Raw genomic sequence first — 20,109 nt, forward strand, 5'->3', positions numbered from 1 at the left:
ATTCCAATTTTCCTATATTAAATCTGTGTGTGTGTGTGTGTGTGTGTGTGTTTGCGTGTGCACATATGTGTCGCTCAGGATCAAATCCAGAGAATCTATTCATCATCAAATACATATGAGCTTCTTCTATCTCTTCTTTTAAAACACGAAGTAATCTGCAAGTTATCTTGTAGTTTTCCTCTAACAATATATCTCCAATGTATATCTATTCTACATGAGTATAATGTTAACTCCATCAAAAGGAGAGTTAGGCTTTGGGGATGTTGGGACTAGAACCCAGAGCCTTGTGTATGCAAGGCAAGAACTCTATCACCAGGCTACAGCCCAGGCCTCTTTTTAATTTCTCCTCTCCTCTGGCTAAAAGGCAGCTTAGCTCAGCATGGAGATCCTCACATAATCACAGGCCCAGGGTTGAAAGGACTTCTTGAGGTCACACCTGTTCCTACTATCCGATTGGGGGCAGCTAGTTGTATGCATTGCTGTCTTTGGACCATGACACAGGAAGAAAAACGTTTCATGGAGAACGTCAGAAATTGGAGCACTCCGGGCGCTCTGTGATCCCATGTGTGTGTGTGTGTGTGTGTGTGTGTACATTGTGAGTGTGCATCTATGCATGGACGTGGATACCAGAAGTGTCCTCCTCTATCTCCCTCCACCTTCTTTTTTTTTTTTCTTTTTTTTTTTTTTTCGGAGCTGGGGACCGAACCCAAGGCCTTGCGCTTCCTAGGCAAGTGCTCTACCACTGAGCTAAATCCCCAATCCCGTCCACCTTATTTTTTGAGACAGTCTTTTCACTGAGCCTGGAACCCACAGATTAGCTGGATTAGCTGGCCAGGAAACTCTCAGACTCTCCAAGTCTCCACTGCCCAGCACTGAGGCTGCAGACCCAGACTGTCTTGTCAACTTTTCAGAGCTTTTAGACCGATTTGTGGCGCCTAGTGGTCTGAGTTCAGGTCCTGATGCTTCAACAGAAAGCAAAGAACTGGGATCTTCCCAGAACCAGACAGTTTCTTTGTTTGGTAACCGCCACCACCACACCCCTACCCTCCCCCACTTTTCGAGACAAGGTTTCACTACCCAGCTCTGGTTGGCTTGGAACTTACTATGTAGACCAAGCTTTGAGTTCACTGAGACTCGAACTCACAGAGTTGCCTGCACCTCTGCCTCCACCAAGCCCCTCTCCCCAGTTTTTATTGTACATTGGAGTCTTTTTTTTTTTTTTTAATACAGATAACAGACTCTCAGAGTTCTGTTTTCACTGTGGTGTGACCAGTGCTATGAGGAGTTTTAAGAGATCCCCAAGTATTTTATTTATTTAATTTTATTTTAAAGATTTATTTTACGTATATGAGTACATTGCTTCTGTCTTCAGACACACCAGAAGAGGAGCATTACAGACCCCATTACAGATGGTTGTGAGCCACCATGTGGTTGCTGGGAATTGAACTCAGGACCTGTAGAAGGGCAGTCAGTGTTCTTAACCGCTGAGTCATCTCTCCAGCCGTCAAGTGTTTTATGACCACAACATGGACTTAACTTCTATACTTTCTTTTACCTTTTTTTTTTAAGATTTATTTATTTATTTATTTATTTATTTATTTATTTATTCAATGTATGTGAGGATACTGTAGCTGTCTTCAGACACATCAGAAGAGGGCATCAGAGCCCATCACAGATGGTTGTGAGCCACTTTGTGGTTGCTGGGAATTGAACTCAGGACTCTGGAAGAGCAGTCAGTGCTCTTAACCACTGAGCCATCTCTCCAGCCCTCTTTTACTTTTCTAGATTTATTTATTTATTTATTTATTTTTTGTATGCATGAGTACCTGTCTGGTGCTCTTGAAGGCCGAAAGCTTCTCTGAAACTGGTGTTACAGGTGCTTGTGACCCCTATCCCATGTGGGTGGTGATTTCTAACCAGGGTCCTCTGCAAGACAACAAGTGCTCTTAACCACTGAGCCATCTCTCCAGCCTCCACTCCCTTCTTTTTAGACAGGGTCTCACTATATATTGATAACTGGCTTTGAACTCATAAAAATCTGCCTGCCTCTGCCACCCAAAGTGCTGAGATTAAAGGAAAATGCCAGCAAATATGCCACTTTTACACTCAATCTATTCCCCCTTCTTCTTTTAAATATGTTTGTAAGATCATTTTTATTTTATGTGTACAAGTGTTTGCCTACATGTGTATCTCCACAACATACATGCCTGGTGCCCTGGAAGGCCAAAAGAGGGCATGGAGGAGCCCCTGGAACTGGAGTTAGATTGTTTAGAGCCAATACGTTTGTTGAAGTCACCATCTGCACCACCAGCCCCGTCCCCAGCATAGCTGCAGCCATTTTGCTCTATGCCGCCAGCTATTTCATAGTGTTGCTGTAAAAAGCCTGCCAGTCAGCCACAGAAAAATAGCTTGGCTCAGAGCGGGACCATGCTGTTGTGTTCTGTATGAGGTTTGTTAATCTTATATTTTTGGTTGTGAGCCTAGCCTTTAACGGCTGAGCCATCTCTCCAGCCCGAGGTTTGTTAATCTTAAGACATTCCACAAAACTTTACGTAGGAACCATCAAGTTAAAGGTCAATATGAACTGTGACATCTAAAATGGCTCGAGTCAGAGACAACCAGGGAACAGCACTTCCTGCACCTGCCTATGAGCTCACTGTGTTTTTTTTTTTTTTTTCTTTATAAGCTGACAGAGAAAGATCTTCGTTGTCATAGCTTCAGGTCCCGAAGTCTGAACCATGTCCCTGACCTGGTCAGTATTATCGTGTGTGATCACTAAACCATCCCTGTCTGACTGAGATCATTGTAGTTTGTGGAGCAACTCCTGGATCCCAACAATGTTCCTGCTAGAAACCAATCAAACCTCTGTCCTCTGCAAAAGCAACAAGTTTTCTTAACCACTGAGCCATCTCTCCAATGTTCAAGCTTTCCAAGGGAACTGTGCAGGGACGGAATTTCCCCCCTTCCATCCGTTCCCCACATCCAAAACAGTGACTCCCTAAAGTTTCTCTGTCCCGGGTACCTACTGGGGTACTAGGCGGGCAGGACCATGCCCCTAGTCGCCCTTAAATCATTGCAGGTTCCCTAAGTATTATAATTGAAGTGACAGGTTTATCGTGTGTTCAGACGTTTCATTCTGCTCATCTTGCATGTTAATTTACTTTCTCTAGTTAAATAGATGTATCTAACTGAACTTTCTCTGTTGCGATCGAATCACATTTCTCTGTTATGATCGGAGGCTAAAGGGTGGTCAGTCTGTGGCCTCCTAATGGGTCAACTCCTCAGCTCTTAAAAGGAAACACAAAAAAGGAAGCATTTACACCATTTCGTTTTATCAAATATCTCAGGGAATGTTGCCAGCTCGGACTTATTAATAAAAGGTCACAGAGCAGGCTCGATAATTGGACCTTGGTTCTGGATTGTTATTTGCAATAGGTTGCCATAGATTAAAACCTGATTTCCTCATATATATTTATATTTTGCAAAACATGATTTGTAAAATTAAACAACGGCGAATCGTTAACATGGACTTGATGAAAAGACACACAACCTTTTGCAGCTGTGCCACGCTTTATTTCCAAAACCCAGACAAAGAAACATTCGCAAACACCAGCGAGTTACATTTCGGAAGCTGTCGTAATGCAAGACCGGACGACCTGGCCTGCAGAGCCACGGTAACTGTCCCCGATCTTGGCCCCACGTTTCTAATTGCAGAGACGCGGGTAGACTTTTTAATGTCCCCGCTTTGTAAGCCCACTGGGTCGCCTGAATGGCGGCAAGGTAACGTGACCGTGCGGCGCCAGGGCGGCCGGGGAGGGGTGCGGGCTTGGCCAGTGGGAGGGTGGGATGTGAAGAGGCGAAATCACCCCACCGGCATCAGACCACCCGCCCCTTTGAGCGACGGAATGTGGGCCGGGCAGAGGCCCCAGGCCCGTGATTAACCCTGTGCTCGCCGGGGCGGGGATGGGGGAGGGGAAAAGGCTCTCCAGACCACCTGGCGCGCGCTGCGGAGACTGGGCGCGTTCGCCCTCCCTGGCTCCTGCACTGGACTTTGTTGGTGTATCTGTTTCTAGAACCTCACTGTTCGGTCACCCTCATTCCATTTTCTAGAACCACGAGTTCTCACCGCAATTCAAATAATTTAGGAAACACAGGAAATCGTGGAGCTGGGATTCTCTCTCCCTGGAAGATATGGCCCAGGCGCCTAAAACTGCTGTCCAGTGGGCCACGTTTGTGATTCCTACACTGGAGTGGCGGAGGCAGGAGGATTGTGATGTTAACAAGATCGCTAGGAAGCTTCCCCATCCATATGCCTTTGAGAGACAGTTTCTCACAAAGAAAAACAGTAGATTGTGGGGCTGGAGAAATGGTTCAGCGCTCCGCTCTTCCAGAGGTCCTGAGTTCAATTCCCTACAAATAGACGGTGGCTCATAACCATCTGTGATGGGGTCTGATGCCCTTGTCTGGCACGCGGGTATACATGCAGGTAAGTCATTCATTCATAAAATAAATGTTAAACCAAAACAGTAGATCGCCCGAGGATAGCTGACCGATGTATTAAAGTGTGGTGAGTCTCTCGCCTCCTGCTGGGTCAGCTCTACAGCATTAAGAGTTCAAGGGGTTGGTGATTTAGCTCAGTGGTAGAGCGCTTGCCTAGCAAGTGCAAGGCCCTGGGTTCGGTCCCCAGCTCCGAAAAAAAGGAAAAAAAAAAAAAAAAAAAAAAAAAAAAGAGGAAGAGTTCAAGTGCCAGGGCTCTTCTATGTGGAGAAATCATTGACTCTAAACCTGATTCCTCACCCACGACATCTGTCTCAACCCACGTATGCCTGTAATCCCAACACCTGGGACGTGGAAGTAGGAGTAATAGGAATTTTTTTTTTTTTTTTTTTTTTCGGAGCTGGGGACCGAACCCAGGGCCTTGCGGTTGCTAGGCAAGCGCTCTACCACTGAGCTAAATCCCCAACCCCTGGGAGTAATAGGAATTAAATAAAGGCCAACTCAGCTACATAGTGTGTTGGAGGCTATCCTGGACTATATGACACTTTATCTCTCTCTCTCATACACACACATTAAATTAAAATGTGGTAATAATAATGCCTACCGAAGAGCACAGGGGTCCTGGTGAAACCAAATGGAAGGAAGCTCACCTCTTCCTGGGCATTGGGATGGTATTAAGCATTTTAAGGAAAGAAATCTATTACAAGTGCTGTCAGTGCTAATAAAATGTCCTTTACACTTATGTTATAAGCATACTTTCTACTGTTCATTTTCCTGTAAATAAGCACAGGAATTGGGGCTGGGGCAGCTCGTAGGCTTTCCCTTGCTGCCTTAGAAGCTTTGAGCAAGAGGATTTCCAGTAAAACAGCCAGGTGGGCTATAAAATGAACTATATATCTAGCTAGCCAGTATAAAAGCTCCCAAATTCTGGTATTTTATTAACCAATTAAGTTTAAACTGGAGACCAAGGTTTACATAACAAAGACTACACAACCGGTTCTTGGGGTACAGAATTTACCATTTGAATACATAGCAGCACCAGATCAACCCCTAACAGTGGGCAACGGCACATCATGGGCTAATGACAGCATTAGCCATTTTGAACGCTACTCAGCTACCTTGAAACAACAATGCAAAGATTTTAGCTTATTAAGCAGGGACTGTTTGGACGTTTGGAGCAGTTAGACTAGACTTATTGGTATCCAAAGCTCTGGTGAAAAGCTGAACGGCTAGAATAGCTCAGCTCTTAAGAGACCTGAATCTCATCCTTGAGGCCTTGCCAATGTTTTCACACCAGCTGGTAACTCTACTTCTAGGGGATCCAACAGCTTGTTCTGAACTTCATGGGCACCGTGAGCACTGAACTCAAAATCCACACATAGACACACAAACAGATACACGTAAATAAAACTAAATCTCAAAGGGCTGGAGAGCTGGCTCAGCAGTTTAGAGCTGTACAGAAGATCTGAGTTAAATTCCCAGTACACCTGGACACCTCACGAACTTCCTGTAACTTTGACACCAAAGCTATCTAACGGAAAGGTCACAACGCACTCACATGCACCTTCCCACATACAGACCCACATGTACACACATCATAACAGGTAATAAAATAAAATTTAAGAACAAAATAAATATTTAAAAAGCAAAGTGAAAGATAGAAGCGAGAGGGAGAGAGGAAGAGATACAGAAGGAAAGAGAGAAAGAAGGAAGGAAGGAAGGAAGGAAGGAAGGAAGGAAGGAAGGAAGGAAGGGAGGGAGGGAGGGAGGGAGGGAGGGAGGGAGGGAGAGAGGGAGGGAGGAAACAAACAAGAATGAAATCAAGCCAGCCTCCGAGAAGCCAATTCCACTTTGGCCACAGGGGGCGCTCTTTCTCTGGTGCAGCGTCTGTATGACTGATGCTGAGTCAAAGCTGTGATTGCCTTCCTCCTCTCGCGTCCGGTCCCGCTCTTTCGTTGGGTGCTGCAAATGAGGCTGTAAAGAGTTCAGAATAAACAAACGATTGTAACGGACCCAAACAAATAGCTGTGAATGGTCCAAACACCCTTCTTGGGCCTTCTGAGCAAGCTGCTTAGATGGCTGGGCCATACTCTTTTGTGCTACTCCTTGGTTCTGAGATATCAAGCTCACTCACATGGTGGTCTTTTCTTGACCCCCGAAGAAGCCTCAGAGAGTTCCTTGCTCTAAGTTCCCAAAGAACCCAACTTTCGTCTATTGTCAGTTTCCAGCCAGGCTTCCTAGAGCTATCTGCTAAACGGTGGACCCTGGTGGCTTCCCGCCAGCGCACTACCAGTGCCTGGGGGACTCAGTTCTCTCCTTCCATGGTGTGGATTTGCCCGGGTGGAACTCAAGTTGTTAGCCTTAACGGCAAGCGCTTTTACCCTCTCAGCCATCTTGCCTGCCCTTTCTTGGAGCATAAAGACTCGTCTGAGATGCTGGTTGCGTATCCACCTGTTGACTCTGGTCACATGAACTACAGGATTAAAAAGAGGACGATCAGAAACATCCTTTCCCATGTAGATTCTTTTGCTACCATTTTTCAGGGTGCTCTAGTCTTCCCATTTTGTTTTGCCCCCGCCCACGTTTTCAATTGCTAGCATTCAGAGCTTAAGCGTTCATAGGAAGAGGTTAAACTAGAGGAGAGGAAAGGAAATAGGAACCTCTGTACTCTTCCTGGTATTTCACCCTGTGGCACTGCCTAGGAACACTTCCACGGCGCATGACCAAGCATTAATTTTTACTTATTATTATTAATTATCTCTCCCTTCTGGGATCTCACACGGGCCCTTTTGCCTTCACTGAATTCCCCACATCTTAACAATCGATGAGCAAGGGCCTTATTCCCGTCTTGACTTCGAGAAGAATCATCATCATTGTAACCATTGTGCCCAAGAACAAAGGAACATATGGATCAAAGCTTTAGAGTCTTCAGTCCCACTACCATCACATGACCACCCAGCTCAAAGGCAGCTACTGTCAACTGAAGCACTGGTGGGATCCGCAGCTTCTGGGCTTTTTAAAGGAGTTCCTATGGTTACCTAGAGACAGCACCCTCGCTGCATCATCGCATTGTTTGCGGCCGTGTTGCCAACATTCCTTCTGCGAGGCTGTATTTAGCCACTTCAAGCTGTAGCCCTTGGTGACAGCATCTCTCCTCTCACAGATCCTTTCGTCCCTCCTGCTCATCTATTTCCTTTTGGTTTCCCTTTCCGACCTAAGAATCAGCTTGCCTAATCAGATCGGAAAGTCCTACTGGTGTTGAATTAGAATAACGCTTAAACGTATTCATTAAAAAAAAACAAAAAACAAAACAGGTTGGGGATTTAGCTCAGTGGTAGAGCGCTTGAGGCCCTGAGTTCAGTCCCCAGCTCCGAAAAAAATAAAAAAATAAAAAAATAAAAAAATAAAATAAAAAAAACAACCCGTATTCATTAATCTGGGCAAACATTTTGAATGCCAATGTATCTTATGTAATAATGCAACCCGTATGTTTTCATTTGAAACTTTAGTTTCTATCCCCAAAGTATTTCTTTGTTCTTCATATCGTTCCTATTAGGTTCAGGCTCCTTTTTACCCTGTGCTGTGTTTTATTAACAGCTATTTCTATGACACTTCTTAATCTTCTGCTGTCTCTATATGATGACCCCGGCTTCCTCCCTTCCTTCCCTCCTTTCCCCTGTACAGTGCTGAGGGTGAACTGCAGAGTGCTGTGTATGGGAAGCATGTGCTTTGCCTCAGTGCTGGTGATTTTTTTTTTTTTTTTTTTTGGTTCTTTTTTTCGGAGCTGGGGACCGAACCCAGGGCCTTGCGCTTCCTAGGCAAGCGCTCTACCACTGAGCGAAATCCCCAACCCCAGTGCTGGTGATTTTAATATGATTGGACTAGGCTTCTTGGAGAGAGAGAGAGAGAGAGAGAGAGAGAGAGAGAGAGAGAGAGAGAGAGAGAGAGAGAGGAAGAAGGAGGAGGAGGAGGAGGAGGAGGAGGAGGAGGAGGAGGAGGAGGAGGAGGAGGAGGAAAAAGAGGAGGAGGAGTTGGGAATGCTTTTATGGCTGCTTTTATATTTTAAAAAGGAGGGAATTTTGAATGTGATTAGCCAGAGGTCACAGGGCGGACAAAACTCGGAGTAAGTTCATCAAAGCCTTGCAGCTGTAAGCACTGATCAGGAACTAAAGGAACGGTTCTTTGAAGTTATAAGGAAGCTGTGAAGGTGGGAGGTCAGAGTGGTCCCCAAGGCCCTAAGACCGTTTATGAACTCTTCTATCCTTTCAAGTCTCCACGACTCCCCCAACCCTTCCAACACCCCCATCCCACCAATATCCCACTTCCCACCCCCATCCCTGTGCTTTTGCTTCGGGGATGTGAGTGCTGTCCAGTTGTGTCAAAGTGGAATTCACTCCACAAGAGCCCTCACCCCCCATCCCTCCCTCTCTCTTCAGTTTCTGATCCTGGAGAGTAAAACCTGGCCTTTGCACATTTCAAGCATACACTCTACCCCTGAGCCGCACCCTGACCCTTACCATTCATTCATTCATTCATTCATTCATTCACTCACTGTTCCAAACTGAGAGGAAGAGTTGCCAATGATTCTCTTGTATAAGTACTTTTTCAGATGGAGATCAAATGTCTCTTTTTGATGTCTACATTGGCATACAAAAGAAAACAGGCTTTAGTTATATACTTATCCACACTTGCGTGAGTGTGCACTCTTCCTGAGCCTCTCCACAGCACTGTCGTGAAAGTCCTGTTAGACATCTCTGTTTTACAAGTGGAAAAATGGGGCTCAGAAAGGGGAAGTGAATTGCCCAAGGTCACACAGCTGCAAGACCCCAATCTGAACCCACGTGTGTTGGTTTCTAGTGCACACATTACTACTTAGAGATTTACCTAGAATATTTCATGGCAGCAAGTGGGGGAAAGGCCGCAAACCTCCTCTCAGCGATTCTGACAGAGTCTTCCATTCTTACACTGCTTTGTATGGCAGCTATAGGAACTAGGTACTTTTTTTTTTTAAAGGATTTTATTTTATGTATATGAGTACACTGTCACTACCTTCATACACACCAGAATAGGACATCAGACCTCATTACTGATGGTTGGGAACCTCCATGTGGTTGCTGGGAATTGAACTCAGGACCTCTGGAGGGGCAGTCAGTGCTCTTAACCGCTGAGCCATCTCTCCAGCCCTTGATCCCTAACATAATTACTTTCTCATCAGAGAACAGATTTTTCACTCTGGAAGCTGTTTAGGATGAACTGCAATTTGTTTCGCTCAGAATATCGTCTGTGTGTGACCAGGCACTTTAATACTGCACTGTGGTGTGGGGCAGTTAGCTGACCGTGGTAGCCAGCTGCATGTTACCAGCAGCATCTTCAGAACGCACCACAGTTCCCGTAAGGCCATACTTTGCTTGGGCCATTACAAGTGGCTGTACCTGTAGAGAAGTTAGAATGGGCCGTTCCTGCCTAACACAGGATCCTGGGGTGAGCCATGCGGGTGCTGTTCGCCCCAAGTCACGGCTGAGGTTTCCTCAGGGCATCAGTGCTGAGGCCCCTCCTACTCGATTCTCCTTCCGCTTTCCCTCGGCCTCTGTTGTCCTTAGGGTGCTGCCTGTCTCTGCATGACTGGGGCTGGGTTCCCAGTGCATCCTTGCCTAAATTCTGAGGAGAGGCAGCTGGCATGTTATTTAAGTATAGTGAAGTTGAAGTTACACAGATCACTGGCAAAAGGTGAGTCACCGATCACACCTGTGCACAAAGAAGGCTAGAAAATGTCCCTGGCTTGGACATCCAGGAAAAAAGGGGGAACCGGATTTAGGTGGATAACTGGTACTTCACCGCAGTGAGCAGTGGAGAAACGAGAGGTATATTTCCCTCCCCCTCCCTTTGCTTCCTTCCCCACCCATCTTGTACAAACAAAAGCAGGTTCTCTATCACTGAAACATCAACCCGTAGCTAAAACGGTCCAGAGGGCGGTTTCTTTTCTTTTTTTTTTTTTTTCTTTTTTTTTTTTCTTTTTTGGTTCTTTTTTTCGGAGCTGGGGCCCCGAACCCAGGGCCTTGCGCTTCCTAGGCAAGCGCTCTACCACTGAGCTAAATCCCCAACCCCTCTTTTCTTTCTTTTTAATTTTATTTTTTATTCAGTTATTAATTTTTTAATTGAGACAGGCGTTCACTATGTGGCTCTGACTGTCCTGCAACTCACTACACAGACCAGGCTGGCCTGAAACCCACCTGCCTTTGCCTACCACAGGCTGGTATTAAAGGCCTGCAGCCAACTACTGCAGAACTGATTTCTAATCCTGAAACTGTGCAGACGACACGGAGTAGCAGAAAGCCTGACAGTGTCTGGTTTCTCTTCTTCCTCTGCACTGTTTTTTTTAATCTTTGCAAGTAGATGCACTTACTACTGTCCACGTCCATGCACTTCTTCAGCTACAACCACACATTTTGTTATTTTCAGGCTCTCAATGTCATATATTCAATATTCAAAATATTCAAATTAATTTTTTTTTTTACTTTTCTTTAGGACTCACAGGCCATTTTGGGAGCCTGTGTTTACTTTTTAAAATAATTGGACACTTTCTCACTGCCGTTGATCCCTAACATAATTACTTTCTCATCAGAGAACAGATTTTTCACTATGGAAGCTGTTTAGGATGAACTGCAATTTGTTTCGCTCAGAATATCGTCTGTGTGTGATACAATCATGGCTCGAGTCCCGAGAGACCACATCAGGCCAATGCAGTCCCATGTGGAAGAGGTTCGTTGAGGATGACGGGACAGAAGGGGGTCGGGAGAGAGAGAACAAAGAGAAAAAGAGAAAGAGAAAGAGGAAGTGGGCAGGAAGGGTCTGCCTTTTATTTAAACTGTCCGGTGTAACTACTCCCAGGTGACGGTGGGAGCTGAAACAAATGCATGCTGTTGCCATGGCAACAGATGCACAGGTCCCGGTCACTGTTGGAGGTGAAAGTTCCTGATATCAACAGTCTGTATCAATGACTATACTAGGTTGGGCTGAAGAGAATCTATAGTGTATTGTCAATCCGGCTGCTTTCTGATAGTGTTGTTCAACTCTTTTCCCCCCGTCCTTTTTTGTGTGGGGAAGGGGTGCTCACTGTGTAGCACAGGATGGCATCACACATAATTTTCCAGCTTCCACCTCCTAGATGCTAGGATTACGGACTTCTGCCTTTGCAGTTGGCTAACTGCTCCTCTATGGTGACCTTTCCGGGGACCCTGTTTAGCCTTGAACTTGGTGCGGAATATCAAAATGAAAGGTTTAACCCAGAGTTTGCTTTTAGCCAACAGAATGTAAAAAATTAAAACACACCGTTCAGGTGATAATTGTGTGTAGGCAGTGAAATATGATAGAAAGTTAACATTCTGTGAACCTACTAATATTCTTGTACAAATTTGCATTCTGAGTTAATATCATCAGCATACCAAGACACTATGATTAGCCATTTTCCTCGACTGCTAAGCAAATTTATAAAGGACCAGTACCGTAAGGCAGATTTTTTTTTTTTTTTTTTTTTTTTTTTGGAGACAGTATCACCATGTAGTCTTGGTTGGGCTACAACTCACGGTTTAAACCGTGCTAGCCTTGAATTCATAGAGCTCTCTCTGCCTTCCTCTGCCTCCTGCGTGCCAAATAACCTGGAAAACAGAACTAGAACAAGATGGTTGTATGTCTATGATAATTTGTCTTTCTCCCACAGGCAGAGCTACCAGCACCTTCCTGTTCGACACCTTCTGATCTCAGCACTGACAGTAAATGCTAGTGCACCCTGACAACTTTCTCTCCACTCTGCATGGTGCCCCTAGGGGAAATCATTCATCTTTCCTAGAACCAGCCTCCTTGTGTTATAGAGATTTTCATTCAGTCCTCTTCCAGCTGAGGCTTTGTCCAGCATGTTTTTCCATACTTTTCTAGATGTCCTAGACATAGATGCTTTCTCTCTGACCATTTCAGTGGCCTTTCCCTGGCTCTTTGAAGTCCGCCATCTTTCCTGGGTTACATTGTGCACTCCACATGATATGATGTTATACTTGTTGCTACTCATGTTATTATGTCTGTGGAGAACTGCATGCATGATTCTGGAAGGCAATAAGTGTGCTTTAAAAACCCCAGACTTAGCCCAACCCAATCTCCAAAAAGACCTGGAGACGCTGGGACTTTAGACAGTGTCATTCAAAAGGCCGATGGAGGGATCTGATTCCCTTCCCTTTCACTGCAAACAGCTGTTGCTTGTTCCCAAGACAGAGTCCTGGCACAGCTCTTGGACACACAGAGTGTGACCTTTTCTTCTTTCTTAGAGAGAAACTTGTCAGACCATCAGAGGGCGTTCTGGGAGAGATTGGCAGTCCTCTTTCCCAGAGAGCTGACAGTGGGATGCTTGCTAGCCATAGTTCTGGACAGTACAGAATGGTTTCCATTGTTTCTTTTTGGTGATATGCATTTTGCTTGTCTTTTTAGAGACTGTGTGTGTTAGGACATACTTTTGGAGAATGGTCTCCAGACACCTTGAATCTCCTTTCCTTGTCCATGATTAATTTTATCTAAGGATCAGTGCTATTCAACACGTGATCACATAAATCCACCATCAAACTATGCTCAATCTGGATGTTTTAACAATCGCTTTAGTACAGAAACACACAAAATGGGTATAAAATAGTTTTTATGTCATAGAAGCAAATCAAATCGAAAAAGTCAGGAATTCGTTGCACTTACTAATAGTAATCATGACTCAACAAACTGTAACCCAACAATCATATTTATGTTAAATTCTCAATCCACAATACATCAACACAATAAACTTATAACCAATTGATAAGGATATAAGCCTCCCACCTAGATAAGATAAATTTGCCTACAGAAATCCATCCTAACTACCTTGGCAATTCAAGACCGACCTGATCTGGTTCATCTTTCTCCATCTCCATCTTGATTCCCTTCCTTTTCCCTCTCTCCCTCCTTACAAAAACTTTGTCCCCACCATATTTTTATTACTGTCCAATCATGGCTTGATCTAACTGGTGCCAGCCCTCACCTGCATATGAACATCAACCTACAGTCATGTGCTTGCCTAGCATGCACAAATCTCTGGGCTCAATCCCCAATGCCGTACACATACAAATTAATAAAGTTGACTGCTGTACTAGAATGAGTAAGAACTCTAGAAAATCACACCTAATCCAGAGAGAGGCAACCAACAGCCGGCCAGCTGTACCATGTGGAAAGACAGAAGGGTTGGTGGATCTTCTGATTTTCTTTCAAGAACTTTGGGGGTTTTGTATGAAATTATCCCATCTTAAAATGCTGACAGCTTATTCAAATTGGAGGGAAGGAGAAGGAAGAAGAGAAGGAAACAGAGGGCAGGGAAGAAGGGATCAAGGAAGAGAGGAGAGAGAAGGGGGAGGGAAAGGGGAGAGACACAGAGACAAAGACAGGGAGAATATGCTCTTTGAAGTTGAAGGAGAATAAAACACATCCCAATAGCTACCTGTTAGTGACTCTTGCGTTATACAAAATTTTCAGTTTCTCCTTTCAACCATTCAATAATGAACTTAACTCCAGGTGGCTGTGATCAGGATGTAAAGTGAATAAAAATAAATAAATAAATAAATAAATAAATAAATAGGGGGGAAAACCCTTCATTTAAGTCGGTCATGGTGGAGCACCTATAAACCCAGAATTTGGAAGTCTGAGGCATGGTGGTCTTGAGAAAATGACAGTCTCAAGCACACAAAACAGACAGACCACACACACACACACACACACACACACACACGCACACACACACACACAAATAAAAGAATGAAATAAAAGAAATCGCAGAATTTCCATCGTTTTACGACCTTATTTTTAATTAAAGACGATTGTTACAACATATTTTTAAAAACCACGTTTTAAATTTAATTACAAAGGAGATGAAGGCCCAAGTACTGAGAGACATGTTTGCATTTTAGCTGATTTTTTAAAAAGAGTGATCACAATTTACAGGCCTGGAGTTTTTGTTTGTACTTGAAGATCTGGAGGGCACTACACTTCTAAAATTCACTTCTGATTTTACGTAGTTAAACTTTCAGGACAGTAGGCTCAAAATTCACCTCAAAATTAGTAGTAAAGGGACTGAGAAACAATTGTCCTGATAATCCAGTCTTAGATTTATTTATTTATTTAACCTACAAGGCTTTAATCTACATAGAAGGTGTGATGCCAAGTCACACTCAGAGTTCATTACAATCCAGAAAGGAGGGAGGATGGGTATTCATTTTCTCAAGCTGAAAACCCGAGATTTCGAACCATTCAACATGACTCAGGTTCTTACGCACAGTTCATTTAAAAATGTGGTGATATACATTGTATCCCACTTCCTAGGAGAAATTCGCACCTCTTTAGTCTTCTCATTCCCGCTATTCAGCTTCTTTTTGCATAATATATATCTGTTTCCAGTATTTCTTCTGCTCCTTAAGGCAAAATTGAGATGCCGCAAAAAAAAGCTCTCCTGCTGACTCAGATTCTTCTCACCCTGACCTGCTGCCCTATTTTGGAATCCCGACTAGCCTACCCTCCATCCCAGTTCCTAGTCTAAAATGCCCTACGCCTTCCGCCCCGGCTGCGCTGTCCTCTGCTCCGCAGCACCTGCCCCTAGTGCTCCTGCCAGCCCGCAGCCTCAGCCATTCCAGAAATTGACAAAGAAGTTGCAAAGGGAGTGCCACTTCTCAGTGCAGTAGGTCTCAGTGAGCTCGGCATTCTGGTCCAGCCCGTTGGGCTGGAGTCCGACCGCCTCAGGAGTCTCCGGAACCGGGTCTGAGCCCGCCTTCCTCCCGCCTGAGTTGGACTTCACCAGCAAGGGCTTCTTTTCGGGCTGGGAGCTCGGGGACCGCACCGACTGTCGCGGTCGAGCCCGGCTCCGCACCCTGGGCCGGGGCTCCTCGCTAGGACGTGCGGGCAGGCTGGAGTGCGCGGGCGGGTGTAGCTCAGCGCTGGCCGTCTTGTGGGCGCACAGGCGCGGCGGCAGCGGCGCGGTGTCCAGGCAGGGCCGCGGTCTCCTGCGCAGCGCGCCCAGCAGCCGTTTCCAGTAGTGCGCGCTCCGGGAGCCGGTGGCCGCGCAGCGCTCTGGATACCCGCGGTAGGTGCAGTGCAGGCTCGCCCCGCCCGGGACCTGGCAGCGCAGGGCCAGCTCTCCGCCCGTCGGCGTCCCCGGGGCGGGCACCAGGAGCTGCCAGCTGCACGCGTGCTGCTCTGGGCTCACGAAGCGACCCAAGGAGCCGTCTCTGGGGCCGGAGGCCCGGGCCACTTCCCTGCCAGCCGCCCCCTTGTCCCTCCCGGCGGCCGAGAGGAAGCAGCCTCCCAGCAGCAGTAGCAGCGACAGCGGCGAGAGCGACGCCCGCGGCCTGGGAGGACTCACGCCCGCGTTGGCCATGCCACTCCTCTGGGATTCCTGGAGCCTCAGCGCAGGTAGCACGCGGTGAGGAGCATCCTCGGATCTGCGAATGAAGGCTCCAGATGAATCCCGCTCAGCCCTCTCCCTGGACACAGGAACCTGCCAACTCCCCTGACCCGATTTTCCCCGAAGCAAGTGTTCTGCTAGCAGCGAAGAGCCCCTCTAAAGAGCTGCCTTTCCTAAGGGAACAACTTAATGTTTAAGGAATCGGTTTAAAACTTTCACTAAGATAGAAAAATGAAGCTTAATGATCGCCCTCCCAACCCTACCACCAAACTGTCTACAAAATCATTTCAGGTTAATCGGATACCTGTGCTTTTCGCTTACCGAATTCCAGAAGAGGTGGAGATAGAGCGAATGACTGCATAAGGGATTAGTCTGCTTTATACGGCTGTCTGTGAATTAACCTGTTATCAATGGGACAGAAGGGGCCTCCCCCTTCATGCCCCTCCCAGACTTCTCTCACACTAGGTTTCACCCGCTGCTAACACACACAGAAGATACAACGGCGAGCAGACTCACTCCGCCGCAGATATATAATAGAAACAGCCATGTAACATGAAATATAAAATGCTGAATTTGCTTCCACCGCTGAAAATAAGGCAAATGTTAACACAACTTTCTTTCCTTTTGAAACTTGTACATATTTATCTGGTCTATATAGTTAAAAAAAAAGATAAAATGAAACAATATTCAGAACCAGATGCTATTCGCAGTTTTCTTTTTTCTTTTTGCATCGCACGTTATTTCTTGTATGTGTGTACCCCAGGGATCCAACTCGTTTGTAGGGCCCAGTGGGGTGGCAATCACCTTTGCCTATGGAGTCGTCTCAAAAGTCCCACTATTTTCAGTCTATTTTTCTTATCACTCAGTTCTGTATTTTCATCAGTACACCTAAGCGGGGGCATTCTGGTTTTTTAACTATTTGGGATATGGTAAATTAGTTCTAAATATCTTTCAAAACTCAAAGGTCCTAAAAGAACTAATTGCTTTGTGGTTGGAAAGTAATACAAATCCAAGTGGCATAATTAAGCACTAACCCGTTCTTCGCCTGCCTCTTCAGGAGAGGGGTAGACTTTGGGTCGAGTTAGTTTTGCTGTGTGTTTATTTTTCTTTGCAAGTTTTTTATAATAACATTTATAAAATTAAAAAAGAATTTTGTTTACTCTTATTGTTGTGTGTGTGTGCTTGAATGCTACAGCGCATTTGAGGAAGCCAAAAGACAAGTTTCAGGAATCTGCTATCTCCTCCCACCTTGTTGGTCTCAAGAATTGAAGGATTCAACTCAGATGACCAGGCTGAGCAGCAAGTCTCTTTAATTTGCTGGGCCATAAGACGCCCTTTTTTTTAAAACAGGGTCTCTCCTGCCTTGAGTTCATTGTGGATCTGACTGTGACCTTGACCTTGTATTTTAAGCAAAGTTACTTTTAAACTTTGAGATTTTTATATTCATCTCACCTTTAGCTCCATAGTATATGTGGTCTTTTTTTTTTTTTTTTTTACTTTAAGAGTTTATTGCCAAGAGGCTGGGGAGACCCATGTGAGGGTAGGAAAAGAGGAATGGCATCACAAAGTTGTCCTGTGATCTCCATTCAGGCGCATACAAGTAATACACACAGTAATAATAAAAAGTTATTTTGATAAAGCTCTTATTTCTCCAGGGAATGGGGATGTTTCTCACTGGTAGAGGACTTGCTTAGTGTGTTCAAGGTCTTTGACTTCTCAGTACTGAGTTTCCTTATCTAATTTTGGTATGTGACCTTAAAGATGTGCACCACCTTGCCTGGCTATATGAGTTTTTTTTTTTTTTTTTTCTCAGTATTTTTTTCATCTTTATTAACTTGAGTATTTCTTATTTACATTTCAAGAGTTTTTTTTTTTAAAGATTTATTTATTCATTTATAAGTACACTGTAGCTGTCTTCAGATACACCAGAAGAGGGCATCAGATCCCATTACAGATGGTTGTGAGCCACCATGTGGTTGCTGGGAATTGAACTCAGGACCTCTGGAAGAGCAGTAGGGTGCTCTTAACCGCTGAGCCATCTCTCCAGCCCAAGAGTTTTTTTTTTAATCCCCCACTGTTCCACATTCCATACCTCCTCCCCGCAACCCCCACCACAGTCAGAATGTCCCCACCCCATCAGACCTCTAAACTTCCTGGGGCCCCCAGTCTCTTGAGGGTTAGGTGCATCTTCTCTGACTGAGCCCAGACCCGGGAGTCCTCTGGTGTATATGTGTTGGAGGCCTCATCTCAGCTGCCTGGTTGGTGATCCAGTGTCTGCGAGATCTCAGGGGTTAATTGAGATTGCTGGTCCTCCTACAGGGCTGCCATCCTCCTCAGCTTCCTCCAGCTTTTCCCTAATACAACCAGAGGGGTCAGCAGCTTCTGTTTTGGTTGGGTGCATCTGCATCTGACTCTTTCAGCTGCATGTTGGGTCTTTTGGGGAGCAGGCATGGTAGGCACCTTTTTGTGAATATCCCATAGACATGACAGAATGGATACAGAAAATGTGGTTCATTTACACAATGGAATATTACTCAGCTATTAAGAACGAGGACATCCTGAGTTTTGCAGGCAAATGGATGGAACTAGAAAATATCATCCTGAGTGAGGTAACTCAGACCCAAAAGGATGTGCACAGTACGTTCTCAGTAATAAGTGGATATTAGCCAAAAAAAGTACAGAATACTCAAGATACAGTTTACAGAATTCAAAGTCAACAAGCTGAAGGGCCCAAGTTAGGACACCTCAGTCTCACTTGGGAGGGAGAAGAAAGCATAAAGGGGGACAAGAAAGGGAAAGGGAGTTGGGGGAGGGGGGAGGAGAACATGATCTGGTATTGGGTGGGGGAAAAGGACTGAAGGCCAGCAGAAAGAATGGAAACAGGCGACCTTGGGAGGTAGGAGGTTGGAAGGACCCTCCAGAATGTACCAGAGACCTGGGAGGTGAGACCCTCAGGACTCAAAGCGGGGAACTCTAGATGAAATGCCCTATGGTGGGGACAGGGAACTTGTTGAGCCCACCTCCAGCAGAAAGACAGGGCATCAACTGAGGGATGGGGTTGTCAACCCACAATCAAAGCTCGACTCATAATTCTTCCTGTCTGAAAGAAATGCAGGGATGGAAATGGAGAAGAGTCTAAGGAAAAGAAGGTCCAGCAACAGGCCCAAAGTGGGATCCAGCTCAAGGTCCCAAGACCTGACACCAAAAAAATTTTTTAACGATTTATTTATTTTATGTATAAGTACAGTGTTGTTGTCTTTAGACACACCAGAAGAGGGCACAACTATTACAGATGGTTGAGCCAACATGTGGCTGTTGGGAATTGAACTCAGGATCTCTGGAAGAGTAGTCAGTGCTCTTAACCACTAAGCCATCTCTCCACCCCCCATAAGTTAAAATTTTAATAAAACCCCCATAAGTTAAATTTTTAATAAAAACAAATTGGTACCTATGGCACTAAAACACTTAACATGAAAACAGGAACTCTAACAAGAGTTTCATAATTATCAGTAGATAATTAATACGTTTCACAGATGGAAATTTCTAATTTTCTTTCTCAGACTACCCCCCACCCCAACCCCCAGTGCGGCCCTATCAGATTTTTCAGCTGAAGACTGACATCTTGTGGCCTTATGCTCTAATTACATTAAAATTATGAGCTAGATCCACAGACTTGAGTTTTGATGTCAGAGACATCAAGAAGAAAAAGGGAAGGGCACACAGAAAAAGCAAGATAAGTTCAAAAGCATGATGAATGAGGCGGAACAGGGAGAGCCTGGTGGCTCACGCCTGTTAATTCCAGCACTCTAAATGCTGAGGCAGGGGGCTGGAGAGATGACTTAGCGGTTAAGAGCACTGACTGCTCTTCCAGAGGTCCTGAGTTCAATTCCCAGCAACCACATGGTGGCTCACAACCATCTGTAAGAGATCCGATGCCCTCTTCTGGTGTATCTGAAGACAGCTACAGTGTACTTATATATAATAAATGAATAAATCTAAAAATAAATAAATAAATAAATAAATAAATAAATAAATAAATAAATGCTTAGGCAGGAGAAGCACACACTCAAGGCTAGACAGGGCAGCATAGTGAAGGCCAGGCCAGCAACACTGTATCAAAAACAAGATACAAACCACAACAAAACTTAGCATTTTAG

The 20,109-nt window shown here is 45.1% G+C and overlaps 1 protein-coding gene and 1 long non-coding RNA gene across 2 annotated transcripts; one reads left to right on the forward strand and one right to left on the reverse strand.

Annotated features, from left to right (window-relative positions):
• Positions 1 to 10,057: 10,057 nt before the first annotated feature.
• LOC120100026 (uncharacterized) lies at positions 10,058 to 14,587 on the forward strand. Its single transcript, XR_015653263.1, has 3 exons — positions 10,058 to 10,224; positions 11,120 to 11,256; positions 12,215 to 14,587. It is a non-coding gene; the product is annotated as an uncharacterized LOC120100026 (long non-coding RNA).
• Positions 14,341 to 16,346, reverse strand: Fgfbp3 (fibroblast growth factor binding protein 3). Its single transcript, NM_001109165.1, has 2 exons — positions 16,274 to 16,346; positions 14,341 to 15,989 (listed from the first exon to the last, which is right to left on the reverse strand). The coding sequence occupies exon 2, from the start codon at positions 15,923 to 15,925 to the stop codon at positions 15,173 to 15,175; it is 753 nt and encodes a 250-aa protein (NP_001102635.1). The 5' UTR covers positions 15,926 to 15,989; positions 16,274 to 16,346; the 3' UTR covers positions 14,341 to 15,172.
• Between the last annotated feature and the right edge of the window lie 3,763 nt (positions 16,347 to 20,109).

The sequence above is a fragment of the Rattus norvegicus genome, chromosome 1 (assembly GCF_021556685.1).
Source record: "Rattus norvegicus strain SHRSP/BbbUtx chromosome 1, alternate assembly SHRSP_T2T, whole genome shotgun sequence".
Lineage (NCBI taxonomy): Eukaryota > Metazoa > Chordata > Mammalia > Rodentia > Muridae > Rattus > Rattus norvegicus.